This window comes from Rhinopithecus roxellana, chromosome 14 (assembly GCF_007565055.1).
Source record: "Rhinopithecus roxellana isolate Shanxi Qingling chromosome 14, ASM756505v1, whole genome shotgun sequence".
NCBI lineage: Eukaryota > Metazoa > Chordata > Mammalia > Primates > Cercopithecidae > Rhinopithecus > Rhinopithecus roxellana.
Genome location: NC_044562.1, coordinates 134962248 through 134977305, shown reverse-complemented (window position 1 = coordinate 134977305; position 15058 = coordinate 134962248). Strand labels below are relative to the sequence as shown.

The 15058-nt window shown below is 36.1% G+C and overlaps 1 protein-coding gene across 4 annotated transcripts in view; it reads right to left on the bottom strand.

The window, feature by feature from the left end:
• Nucleotides 1-15058, bottom strand: part of PTPN4 (protein tyrosine phosphatase non-receptor type 4) — a 235143-nt gene that overhangs the window by 169871 nt on the left and 50214 nt on the right. For 3 of the 4 annotated variants that reach the window (XM_030916377.1, XM_030916380.1, XM_030916381.1), the window contains exon 2: nt 6305-6459. In XM_030916377.1, coding sequence (XP_030772237.1) covers nt 6305-6442 — 138 coding nt within the window. In that variant the 5' untranslated portion in view covers nt 6443-6459. Of the gene's footprint in view, nt 1-6304; nt 6460-7551; nt 7569-15058 lie in introns of those variants that run through there. The other variant, XM_030916378.1, reaches the window with a different exon arrangement.

Here is a 15058-nt window from a genome sequence, read left to right as displayed (position 1 = left end):
GACTGCTTGAGGCCAGGAGTTCAAGACCAGCCTGGGCAACATCGCAAAAACAGTAACCTTTAAAAATGTAAAAAGTCATTCTTAGCTATAGGCCATGCAATAACAGCCAGGAGGTTGGATTTGGCCTATGGCCATAGTATGCTGTCCATTACTCTACATTTCACTCACAATGTTCAATATACAACAACAATTAGCAGATGTGTAAAGCAGGGGAAAGTGACTGACAATCAAGAGCCAAAGCAGTCAATAAAAACAGACTTAGGGGTGATGTAAATATATGTGTAGACAAGGAGGCTCTTGCTTACCACTCCTATTCAATATAGTATTGGAAGTTCTGATCAGAGCAATCAGGCAAGGGAGAGAAAAAAAATAGTATCTAAACAGGAAGAGAGGAAGTCAACTATCCCTGTTTGTAGATGACATGATCCTATACCTAGAAAACCCCATAGTCTCAGCCCGAAAGCTTCTTAAGCTGATAAACAATTTCAGTAAAGTCTCAGGACACAAAATCAATGTGCAAAAATCACAAGCATTCCTATACACCAACAAGAGTCAAGCCAAGAGCCAAATCAGGAATGAACTCCCATTCACAACTGCCACAAAAAGAATAAAATGTCTAGGAACACAACTAGGGAAGTTAAAGATCTCTACGAGGAGAACTACAAACAACTGCTCAAAGACATCAGAGAGGACACTAACAAATGGAAAAACATTCCATGCTTATGGATAGGAAGACTCAACATCATTAAAATGGTCATACTACCCAAAGCAATTTATAGATTCAATGCTATTTCTATTAAACTATCATTGACATTCTTCAAAGAACTAGAGAAAACTATTTTAAAATTCGTATGAAGCCAAAGAAGAAACCAAATAGTCAAGGCAATCCTAAGCAAAAAGAACAAATCTGGAGGCATCACACTACCTGACTTCAAACTATACTACAGGGCTACAGTAACCAAAAACAGTATGGTACTAGCACAAAAACAGACATATAAACCAATGGAACAGAACAGAAAGCCCAGAAATAATGCCACACACCTATAACTATTGAGAAGAGCAACCCCAAGACACATAATCGTCAGATTCACCAAGGTTGAAACGAAGAAAAATATGTTAAGGGCAGCCAGAGAGAAAGGTCAGGTACATGTATCCCAGAAATTAAAGTATTAAAAAGAAAAAGAAAGAAAGAAAAAAAAAGACCCAAGAACTATATATGCCTGATGAAACCACAACACGATGAAATAATAAAACAAGAAATATGGTCACCTTAATTATGCTCAACTATAAATTTGAATGATAAAAGAATTTTCTAGTGTTTCATATGATTACAGCCTAGGAAAAAAAGGATTTCAAAATAGATAAAAGCTTTAAAAATCTATCATACACTATAAAGTTGGACTTTTCATATACTATAAAAGATGGCAAAATTATCATGTCTTTTTGTACTAAAGATAACAAATTCCATTTTAACATCTGATTTTATAAGTTTGGTATTCAATAAATTCTCCTTCAAGGAGAATTGTTGACAATCAACTTGAGAGATATCAAGGTTAAAAAGGAGGAAGGCTGAACATAAATGTTTGCTCAAGGCACACTAAAATAACAGTGTAGGCATAGTTAGTAATGAAAGTAAAGACTACACTAAGAAAATTTTGGAAAATGAAAAGCAACTTAAGTGGTCACCTTAACTTAAGTGACAGAAAAAAAGCCAAAAGAAAGCTAAGTGTGAGAAAGACCTAGGAGCAAGTTCTTTACCCCACAAACTCTAGAAAGAGGGGTACAAATTATCTTTTAAAAAGTGAAGGCAGGGGTCAGGACTGAAAAAATGTTGTTTGAGACTCTATACAAGTAGCAGCCCCTACATGACTTCTCTCACTTCCCCTCCCCTTCAGCCAATCACCATGAGAACTGGAGATTTACTCTCTGAAGAAAATGAACCAGGACGACTCTGGAATCAGGATCTTCATGTGTAGCTGATTAATTTGTACTGTACTGATTGTACAGGCAGTTTATACTGCCTGTATTGTACAGACAGAGCCTGCAAAATAAGACAGTTTACACAGCGAATAGGGAAGTGCTCTCCAATCCCTTCCTCTCACTCAGCTCTATGAAAACTGGCAGTGAGGCTCTACAAACACAAGACCTATAAAACTATATGGCTTTGAAAATTGTGTAAATGAGTAAGTCAATTACATGTACATACATACATTTATAAAATAAAACATATATAAATCAAATTTAAAAGACAGATGTGTGTGTCACACATACATACACTTACACATTTTTTTAGAAGTATGGCACACCTGGATAAATAATTTAAATAACAAACACAAAGCACAAGTAATAAAAATTAAACCCATCTTTCATCATCTCTGACTCCTTAAATATGGTAGCGACCCCTTGAGAAGCAAAGCAGACAGTTCTGGGATGAAATTTCTGGGTATCTATGAAAGTAGGAAGATGGGTACAGTAAGTGATGAGGAAGAGGCAAAATGGACACCTCCACCAGGATGCCATACTGGCAGACTGTATTTTCCCAGTAAGTCCACAGCAACATTTCTGATCCCACATGATGATCCTCCGCTTTTTATCAGGATGCAGTCTATTTCCTTTCACTTAACTCTGTGACAACCTTTCACTTAACTCTGTGACAATCTTGACAAATAGAACATGGAACAAGTAACATTACATGACTTCCAAGGCCAGATTGGAAAGGCAATATGGCTACAGTCTGGCTCTCTCTCTCTAAAGATGCTCACCCTTAGAAACCAGCCACTGTGGTCAGGCATGGTGGCTCATGCCAGTAATCCTAGCACTTTGGGAGGTGAAGACAGGCGGATCACCGGAGTTCGAGACCAGTTTGACCAACAAGGAGAAACCCTGTCTCTACTAAAAATACAAAATTAGCTGGGTGTGGTGGCACATGCCTGTAATCCTAGCTACTAGGGAAGCTGAGGCAGGAGAACTGCTCGAACCTGGGAGGCGGAGGTTGTGGTGAGCCAAGATCGCACCATTGTACTCCAGCCTGGGCAACAACAGCGAAACTACATCTCAAAAAAAAAAAAAAAAAAAAAGAAAGAAAGAAACCAGCTACTGTTCTATGAAGAAGTCCAGGACATAAAGAGGTCATATACAGGTGCCTCAGCCTCAGCTAAGGTTTCAGGTAACAGTCATGTGAGTGAATAAGCCTTCAAATGATTTTAGCCTCCAGCCTTTGAGTCTTCCAGCTGAGGCCTGACACATAATGGAACAAAATTAAGCGTTTTTTTGTGTGTGTGAATCTCTGACTCATGGAATCCCTGAGGACAATACATGGTTATTTTATGCCACTAAGTTTTAGGGTAATTTCTTATGCAGTCACAGTAACTAAAATAAGCTGGCCCTCCCAGCCCTTCCTTGTTCATCATACAAGCTAATGTTAATCAGCTGCACCAAAATAAAAGTCAAGTCAAAAATTAGGGGTAAAAATCCTCACAGATTGAAGACATCAATCCATGTAGTACAGACACTATGCATTTTAAAGTATTTAATGCAAACATATTTAGTGAGTTGTTATTGCAAACATATTTGGTGAGATGAATTCTCATGCCATGAATTCATTTAGTGACAATTAATTCATGGCACGAGAGGGCTAATACACTCCATAGGTTGGCTACAGTAAATAAATGGTTATACCAAAGCCATAGTGAAAATAAGACTTGACACTGAAACAACGCAAGCCAACACAAACCCAGTGATAATAGGCTTATCACTCCTATGTCCACAGCAGGGAAAAAGCAAGATCTAGTGAAGTTATATCAACTCCTTCATTACAAAAATTTCCCTCAGAAAATACAGAAACAGCTTTGATGAGATAATTGCCAGATGAAAAAAAGCAGGCTTTGGCAACATGAATATTTTACCTGTGGTGCAAAAATCTTTCATGAAAAGCAATGACTCCAATGGTTGACTTTACAAATCATTGCTTGGTAGTCTCCAAAGGAAACTGAGTAGTTCTCCTTCTTGGTGAACAGAGAAATGCTGGTGAACCTGGCAGATGCCCATAAAGGATTTCTGAGACTTAATGGTACTAAGTGGACACAAGAAAACAAACACCAGAACTCTCAAACCCCCAATTAGTTTGCAGGCTGTCACATACCACTCCATAGGTTATAAAGTATATAACTGGAGATTTATTCACATAGATTAAAAGATAAATAATCTATCTAAAAGTACCGGAGGAATAAATATACTACACATCCAACAATTTTTTATATAAACTGTTCCTCTTAAGTTTTTTGATGACCTGAGATAATGGTAGAGAAAGTTTCTAGCACCACAGAATGGTAAGCTTACTTACCATTCTAGGTAATATATCCAGGTCTATTGAAACTGCCAGCTAAATATATATAATATATATTTTTAAAATATAAACATATAAAAGTACATTAAATATATGTCTTTCTAAAAGAGTAACTAGACAGCACATTGATTACTACATGGAAAAATACAGCATACTACTGTCAACTTAAGTGCTCAACAGAAAATTATGCTAGCTGGGAAACATACCAAACCTTTTTACAATATTTTGAAATATAGTCAAAACTATAGTTAAAATGAAAAGTAAATATTCATTAAATTTAAGCTAAGACAAAAGTTATTAAGTTTATGCCTTTTCCAAAAAAGAATTCTAACACATGAATAATAGGAAAAAAGGCTTATTTTCTTATATCACCTGTCCAATACATGAGAGTTTCTATTAAATAGAAATTTGTATGAAGTAGAATTCTATTCTTTTATATTATCTCTTTTTGGCAAACTATATTCCAACTATGTATTAACAGATGATAGAATACAAAGGAAATCAAAAGTTTAGCTTTTTAGAAAAGCACACTAAATCTGTTAGGTATTTTAGATAATGTTGAAGGTATTTTTAATGATAATGATGTAACATTCACTACTCTGTGGCCCCTTTTTCAATGTGAAACACCTTGGAATTTCAGATAAATTCATAATCCTGCTTATATAGTAGTACACAGAAAATTTTAAGCTTAAACTGGTAAATAAGAAAGATTTTTTTTTTATTATTATGCTTTAAATTCTAGGGTACATGTGTACAACATGCAGGTTTGATACATAGGTATACATGTACCGTGTTGGTTTGCTGCACCCATCAACTCATCATTTACATTGGGTATTTCTCCTAATGCTATCCCTCCCCCAGTCCCTCACCCCACGACTGGCCCTGGTGTAAGATTCATATTTTATATTACTTAAAGATTTTGAAGTATAGAAATACCCAAGTAATACAGCAGAAAACACCCTGAAGAATTTGGAAATACCAAAACATCCTGAAGAATAAGAACTCCAGTTTGAATACAGACTGAATATATTATTATTTTCATAAAGTTAAATTTAGGTATGTGGTAATTATGAGATTCTTGGGATGCTAAAGTACTTATTTTCAAAAGGTTCAGGGAAAAAAATCATGTAGAGAGAAGGAAACATAAAGCAAATGTGCAAAATGTTAACACTGGGTCAATCTAGGTAAAGGATATATGGGTATTCATCATAATATTATTTCACCTTTTCTATATAGGGTGAAAAGTTTTTAAATAAAAAGGGAGAATATATTTTTTATATGTATCAAGATATGTACAAGAATGTTCACAGCAGTATTATTTGTAAGAGCCCAAAGTGGAAACAAATCCAAATATATACCAACAATAAACTGGACAAGTAAATGGTAAGTAAAAGGATAAGTAAACTATAGTATATTCATACAAAAGGGTACTACAGAGCAATAACAATGAACTAACTACTGTTAACACACCACATGGGTAAAACTTACAAATAACAATGAGCAAATAAAGCTAGACACAAATAGGATGAACAAATATTTGTTAAATAAATATTTCGACGATAGATAAGATCAGGGCTGTCATTTATTTTTGTTCAGCAAAAATTTTACTCACAGGCAGTACAAGTAAAATTACCATAAAAATGTATAAATTATTTAGAACAACAAATTCTTTTCAGGCCCCCTCAAGTACACTTATGAAAATCGCACACATACTATGGATCTGCTTACTAATCATAAGACACACTGTTGGTTTCTCAACAATGTCCAGTGAGCAACACTTTTTAAAAAGACCCAGTTTGAATGAGAGCATGCACCTAATACAATCCTGCACCAGAAAGACTTTTTTACTTGAATAAGACTTTTCAAACTGTACTATAATTTAATAATCCTAGTTTACATATATATTTGAATTCAGACTTATAGCCAGAGATTATTTTTTAAAAGACACAAAATACTTACATTGACTTTGAAAGCTTGTACAGTGTTATCCAGAAGAAGGATGTTGCAAACCACTTCTGTATGCTGTCTGTCTCGGGCCAACTCTGATGCTCGTACATTGTAGGTTCTGCCAGCAGGCAATCGGAAACGTGAGGTCATTACTGTCCACACAAAGTCTAAGTAAAAAATAAAAATAAAAATAAAAAAAACTAAATAAAAGGTTGGTAAAATATATGCTGTAGTTTAAAAGGCAAAGTTATTACATTTTTTTCAATTAAAACTTAGGTGGAAAACAGTTATAAATTTTGAAACACCAGAATAAGAATTGTTGTAGGTATAAGTTAGATATATATAGTTCATCATCAAACTAAAGTTACCACCTGCTTTGAAGAAGGTTTTTTTTTTTTTAACTGCTCCATCCAGAAGATTTAATGCATAAATTTTTTAAGAAGTCATATTCCAATTCAAAATATGTAAACTCTGGAGTAGCCAAAAGGGGTGGGAGGATTATGCTGCCTCAGGAAGTTGGATATTACTCATTGATGCAAATATTTTAAAACACTGTAGAATGACAACAGGAGGAAAAAGTATTTAACTTTGGCAGGCCCTTCCCTTTTTAAAAAAACTTAAGGTGTTGGGGAAACGTAGAAGATAAAAAAAAAAAAAAACCACCCTTCATTTTAACCATCCTCAAAATTCAACCTAATAGTATTGTTGGTATTATTTCTAAGAAAACAAAAGCAAAATAGAAAAGGTGACCGATCTTTGCTCCTGAATTTTTAACCTAAGAGGTAAAAACTAGATGGTCTATAAAACAACAGAAATCACAGTGATATCAGCAATACTAGATGTTTAAAGACAATGAAGCTGTAGCTTCAAAGTTGTGAAAGAATATTCTTTGAAACACTGACTTATATACCTAGAAAATTAACATAAAGGTAGGAGGAAAAAAAAACTCTTAAAACACTCAGGCATTTAAGGATTCAAACTTTAAAACACATAACACTTCTGTCTTAAAGACAATTAGGTAAAGGAAACACACTAAACTAGAAGAAAGACTAGTATATGGGATGTTGGAATATGAGTAAGCAATAAGTAGTAAGCAGTATGAATAATGAGTAAGCAAAATATAATAAAAATAGTATTTCAAATCAGTGGTAATAATTGGAGCTGATCTCTCATAGATTATTCATTTCAAAAGATTAAAACTCAAAGTAAAAGCCAATGTTATATAAATATAAAAATAATGTAAGAGAAAAAAGTCTTACTATGTTGACAAGGAGGCGCTTGCCAAGTAAAATTCCACAATTAAAAGATAGTGATTGGGCTGGGTGAAGTGGCTTATGGCTGTAATCCCAACAATTCGGGAGGTGGGAGGATTGCTTCAGGACAGGCGTTTGAGACCAGCCTGGACAACACAGGGAGGCCCTGTTTCTATAAAAAAGAATGTTTTAAAAATTAGTTGGGCCTCTTTCATTTTGTTGAGCAGTGGTTTGTAGTTCTCCTTGAAGAGGTCCTTCACATCCCTTGTAAGTTCGATTCCTAGGTATTTTATTCTCTTTGTAGAAATTGTGAATGGGAGTTCACTCATGATCTGGCTATTTGTCTGTTATTGGTGTATAGGAGTGCTGGGAAGAATGTATATTCTGTTGATTTGGGGTGGAGAGTTCTGTAGATGTCTATTAGGTCCGCTTGGTGCAGAGCTGAGTTCAAGTCCTGGATATCCTTGTTAACCTTCTGTCTTGTTGATTTGTCTAATATTGACAGTGAGGTGTTAAAGTCTCCCATTATTATTGTGTGGGAGTTTAAGCCTCTTTGTATGTCTCTAAGGAATCTGGGTGCTCCTGTATTGGGTGCATATATATTTAGGATAGTTAGCTCTTCTTGCTGAATTGATCCCTTTACCATTATGTAATGGCCTTCTTTGTCTCCTTTGTCTCTTTTGATCTTTGTTGGTTTAAAGTCTGTTTTATCAGAGACTAGGATTGCAACCCCTGCATTTTTTTTTTTTTTTTTTTTTTTTTGTTTTCCATTTGCTTGTTAGATATTCCCCCAAACCTTTATTTTGAGCCTATGTGTGTCTCTGCATGTGAGATGGGCCTCCTGAATACAGCACACTGATGGTTCTTGACTCTTTATCCAATTTGCCAGTCTGTGTCTTTTAATTGGGGCATTAAGCCCATTTACATTTAAGGTTAATATTGTTATATGTGAATTTGATCCTGTCATTTTGATGTTAGTTGGTTATTTTGCCTGTTAGTTGATGCGGTTTCTTCCTAGCATTGATGGTCTTTACAATTTGGCATGTTTTTACAGTGGCTGGTACCAGTTGTTCCTTTCCATGTTTAGTGCTTCCTTCAGGAGCTCTTGTACGGCAGGCCTAGTGGCCTCTCAGTATTTGCTTGTCTGTAAAGGATTTTATTTTTCCTTCACTTATAAAGCTTAGTTTGGCTGGATATGAAATTCTGGGGTAAAAGAGGACACAACCAAATGGAAGAACATTCCATGCTCATGGATAGGAAGAATCAACATCATGGAAATGGCCATACTGCCCAAGGTAATTTATAGATTTAATGCCATTCCCATCAAGCTACCAATGATTTTCTTCGCAGAACTGGAAAAAACTACTTTAAAGTCCATGTGGAACCAAAAAAGAGCCCACACTGCCAAGACAATTCTAAGCAAAAAGAACAAAGCTGAAGGCATTTCGCTATCTGACTTCAAACTACACTACAAGGCTACAGTAACCAAAACAGCATGGTACCGGTATCAAAACAGAGAAATAGACCAATGGAACAGAACAGAGGCCTCAGAGATAACACCACACATCTACAACCATCTGATCTTTGACAAACCTGAGAAAAACAAGAAATGGCCCCATTTAATAAATGGTGCTGGGAAAACTGGCTAGCCATACGTAGAAAGCTGAAACTGGATCCCTTCCTTACACTTTATACAAAAATTAATTCAAGATGGATTAAAGACTTAGACCTAAAATCATAAAAACCCTAGAAGAAAACCTGGCAATACCATTCAAGACATAGGCATGGGCAAGGACTTCATGTCTAAAACACCAAAAGCAATGGCAAAAACAAAACAAAACAAAACAAAAATAGACAATGAGATCTAATTAAACTAAAGAGCTTTTGCACAGCAAAAAAAACTACCATCAGAGTGAACAGGCAACCTACACAATGGGAGAAAATTTTTGCAATCTACCTATCTGACAAAGGACTAATATCCAGAATCCACAAAGAACTTAAACAAATTTATAAGAAAAAAACAAACAACCCCATCAAAAAGTGGGCAAAGGATATGAACAGACACTTCTCAAAAGAAGACATTATGCAGCCAACAGACACATGAAAAAATGCTCATTATCACTGGTCATCAGAGAAATGCAAATCAAAACCACAATGAGATACCATCTCATGCCAGTTAGAATGGCAATCATTAAAAAGTCAGGAAACAACAGATGCTGGAGAGGATGTGGAGAAATAGGAACACTTTTACACTGTTGGTGGGACTGTAAACTAGTTCAACCATTGTGGAAGACAGTGTGACGATTCCTCAAGGATCTAGAACTAGAAATACCATTTTATCCAATAATCCCATTACTTATAGCCCAAAAGATTATAAATCATGTTACTATAAAGACACATACACATGTATGTTTGTTGCAGCACTATTCACACTAGCAAAAACTTGGAACCAACCCAAATGTCCATCAATGATAGACTAGATTAAGAAAATGTGGCACATATACACCATGGAATACTATGCAGCCATGAAAAAGGATGAGTTCATGTCCTTTGCAGGGACATGGATGAAGCTGGAAATCATCATTCTGAGCAAAGCATCACAAGGACAGAAAACTAGACACCGCATGTTTTCACTCATAGGTGGGAAATGAACAATGAGAACACTTGGACACAGGACGGGGAACATCACACACGGGGGTCTGTTCAGGGGGTGGAGGGCAGGGGGAGGGATAGCACTAGGAGAAATACTTGATGTAAATGACGAGTTAATAGGTACAGCAAACCAACATGGCACATGCATACCTATGTAACAAACCTGCACATTGTGCACATGTACCCTAGAACTTAAAGTATAATTTAAAAAAAACAAAATTAGCTCAGCATGGCAGCATGTGCCTGTAGTCCTAGGGACTCACGAGGCTGAGATAGGAGGATCCCTTGAGCCCAGGAGTTCAAGGTAACAGTGAGCTATGATCATGGCACTGTACTCCAGTGTCAGACACAGAGAGAAACCCTGTCTCTAAGAAACTAAAATGACAGTGACTGGTAGAGTGGGGGTGGGGATGGGGTACATGGCCCAGTTATAATACTGTCTCCCAGAAACTCTCCTCACATATAAAAATACAGGCAGGTGGAAAGTACAAGGATGGAAAGAGATGTATCATGGAAACATTAATCAATAGGAAGAAGAGTACCTATATTAGTACCAGATAAAGTAGACTTGGGAACAAATAAAATTCGTAAGAAGAGGTTAGGTATTACATAATGATAAAACGGTCAAGCCACCAAGACATTACCAATCCTAAATGTGGATGTACCAACCAACAGAACTGCAAAAATACATGAAGCAAAAACTGTCAAACTGATATAAAAAAAGATAAATCCCACAATTATAGGAGAGTTCAACTCCCCTTTCTCAATAATTGATACAACTAGGTAAATTAGCAAGAATATAAGAGAACTTAACAACCAACAGGATCTAATCATGAATATTTATAGAACACTCTAGCAAAGACAACAGAATACTCATTATTTTTAAATGTCCACTGAACATTTCAAGAGAGACCATATCCTGGGCTAAGAAACAAATCTAAATATTTAAAGAACTGAAATTATGCAAAATGTATTCTGAGAACAATGGAATCAAACCAGAATCAACAACAGAAAGATAACAGAAAAATCTCCAAACATGTAGAAACTAAACAAGTCTGCTAATCCACTGGACAAAGAGGAAATCTTAAGGAAAAATCAAGATTCACTGATTTAATAAAAATGAAAACACAACATACCAAAATTTGTGAGACAAGATTAAAGCAGTGCTGACAGAATCTACAGCAATATATGCATAGAACAGAAAACAGGAAATGTCTCAAATCAGTAATCTAACCTCCCTCCTCAAGAACCTAGACAAAGAGCTAAATGAACTCATAGCAAACAGAAGGAAGGAAATAAAGAACAGAAATCAATGAAATTAAAGAAAATAAAAAAGAGAAAATCAACAGGGGAAAAAAGTTAGTTCTTTAAAGGATCAATAAACATAATAAACCTCTAGCAAGGCTAACAAAGAAACAGAAAACACAAATCACTAACATTAGGAATGAAACAGAGGATACCACATAGACTTTGCAAACATTGAAATGGTAATACCACAAACAACTTATTCATAAATTTGACATAAGAAGACCCAATTCCATGAAAGGCACAAACTGCCAAGATTCAGTCAATATGAAACAGAAAATTTAAACAGCCCTATAACTATTTTAAAAATTGAATTCATAATTCTAAAACTCCCCCAACAGAATATTCAAACACAAAGGGTTTCCTGGGAAAATATGCCTAACATTTAAAGAAAAATTAACACAATTTCTAGATGATCTCTTCCAGAAAGCAGAATAGAAAACGATACTTCTCAAATCATTCTATGTAGCCAATTTTATCCTGATGGAAAAAGCAGACAAAAACATAAAGAAAGAAAACTACAAACCAATATTCCTCATGAATACAGACACAAAAACCCTTAATAAAATACAAGAAACCAGAATTCAGCAATATGTAAAAAGAATTACATACCATGTACCAAGCAGGTTTTATTTCAAAGGTGCAAAAAGGTTCACCCAATATTTTAACAATCAATCAATATAAACCACCTTATTAACAGACTAAGGGAGAAAAATCACATGACATTTTCAATCAATGCACAAAAGCATTTGACAAAATTCACCACCTATTCGTAATAAAAATTCTTAGAAAACTAGAAATAAAAGGATCTTCTTCAACATAAAAAAGAGCATCTACAAAAAAATCCACAGCTAACATCATACTTAATGGTTAAAGCCTGAATGCTTTCCCCTATAACCAGGAATAAGGCAGAGCATCTACAAAAAAATCCACAGCTAACATCATACTTAATGGTTAAAGCCTGAATGCTTTTCCCTATAACCAGGAATAAGGCAAGGAAGGATATCTGCTCTCACCACTCATATGCAACATAATGCTGGAAGTCCTAGCCTACGCTGTGAGGTTAAAAAAAAAAGGAAGAGGGCCATCCTGGCAAACACGGTGAAACCCCGTCTCTACTAAAAAAAAAAAAAATACAAAAAACTAGCCGGGCGAGGTGGCGGGCGCCTATAGTCCCAGCTACTCGGGAGGCTGAGGCAGGAGAATGGCGTGAACCCGAAAGGCGGAGCTTGCAGTGAGCTGTGATCTGGCCACTGCACTCCAGTTTGGGCGACAGAGCGAGACTCCGTCTCAAAAAAAAAAAAAAAAAAAAAAGGAAGAGGGTTGGGCGCGGTGGCTCACGCCAGTAATCCCAGCACTTCGGGAGGCCAAGACAGGTGGATTACAAGGTCAGGAGATCGAGACCATCCTGGCTAATACAGTGAAACCCCATCTCTCCTAAAAATACAAAAAATTAGCCAGGCATGGTGGCAGGCGCCTGTAATCCCAGCTACTTGGGAGAGTGAGGAAGGAGAATCACTTGAACCCGGGAGGCGGAGGTTGCAGTGAGCCAAGATTGTGCCACTGCACTCCAGCCTGGGTGAAAGAAGTAGACTCTGTCTCAAAAATAAAAAATAAAAAAGGAAAGAAAGAACAGAAAAAGAAAGAAATAGCATACAGGAATAAATTCAACATTTGCAGATGACATAATGTTTACAAAGAAAATCCCAAGGAATCTACAAAAGCACTCCTAGAACTAATAAGTTCAGCAATGTCACCCAATACATCAACATACAAAAATCAATTTTATTTGTATATGTTAGAAATAAATATGAGGAGTCAAATTTAAAATAGAGTATCATTTGCAACTGCTAAATAAAAAACAAAATACTTAGGTGTAAATCTAACAAAACACATACAGAACTTCTATGCTAAAAACTACAAAATGCTGATGAAAAAATTAAAGAAAATCTAAATAAATGGAGAGACATAACTATGTTCATGGATTAGAACACTAAAACTAGTAAACATGTCAATTCTCTCCAAATAGGGATAAAGGTTTAATGTAATTTCTATCAAAATCCCAGTACTTTTTTTGCAGATAATTTTATTTTAGGTAATTTTATTCTAAAATTAATATGGAAGGCCGGGAGCAGTGACTCACGTCTGTAATCCCAGAACTTTGGGAGGCCTAGACAGGCAGATCACTTGAGGCCAGGAGTTCAAGACCAGCCTGGCCAACTTGGGAGAAACCCCATCTCTACTAAAAATACAAAAATTAGCCAGGCGTGGTGATGCACGTTTGTAATCCCAGCTACTCGGGAGGCTAAGGCAGGAGAATCACTTGATCCCAGGAGGTGGAACCAAGATCGTGCCACTGCACTCCAGCTTGGGTGACAGAGCGAGACTCTGCCTCAAATTAAAAAATAAAAATAAAAAAATTAATATGGAAAGGCAAAGGAATCATTGTAGCAAAAACAATTTTGAAAAAGACTATATACTCCCACTCCCAAAGAAGAATAAACTGGGAATCCCTCTCCCAGATTTTATGATTATGTACCTACATTTATCGAGACTGTGTGGTAACGACAGAAGAGACACCGAGATCACTGGAACAAAATAGTTACCACACAAGTATACCAACTGATTTTTAACAAGGTACAACAGGGGCCGGGCGCGGTGGCTCAAGCCTGTAATCCCAGCACTTTGGGAGGCCGAGACGGGCAGATCACGAGGTCAGGAGATCGAGACCATCCTGGCTAATACGGTGAAACCCTGTCTCTACTTAAAAATACAAAAAACTAGCCGGGCGACGAGGCGGGCACCTGTAGTCCCAGCTACTCGGGAGGCTGAGGCAGGAGAATGGCGTAAACCCGGGAGGCGGAGCTTGCAGTGAGCTGAGATCCGGCCACTGCACTCCAGCCTGGGTGGCAGAGCAAGACTCCGTCTCAAACAAACAAACAAAACAAAACAAAACAAAAAAAAAAAAAACAAAAAAAACAAAGGTACAACAATTCAACAGAGAAAGGATGACCTTTTCAACAAACAGTGCTGAACCAGTCAGAAATTCATACACAAAATGAAAAACGAACCTCAACATAAACCTCACACCTTATGCAAAAAATTACTCACTGACTCAGTTTTAAATGTAAAACCTAAAACTGTAACTTTTAGAAGAAAAGATACAAGAAAATCTCAGGGAGCTAGGTATGGTGAAGTGTTCTTAGATGTGACATCAAAAGCATGATTCATAAAAAAAAAAAAAGACAAATTAGATATGTCATCAAAATTTAAAACTTACAGACTGTAAAAAAGATAGTCTGCAAAACATTTATCTGACAATGGACTAGTACTCAGAATATATAATAAAACTCTCAAAACTCAACAGTAAAAAAAAAAAAAAAAAAATCAAATAATCCAATTAGAACATGGGCAAAAAAACATAAAAAGACATTTTACCAAACAGGATATTCAGATGGTCATTAAGCACATGAAAGGATGCTCAATCTGAGCCATCTGGGAAATGTAAATTAAGACCATTATGAGATAACATGATATACCTATTTAACAGCCAAAA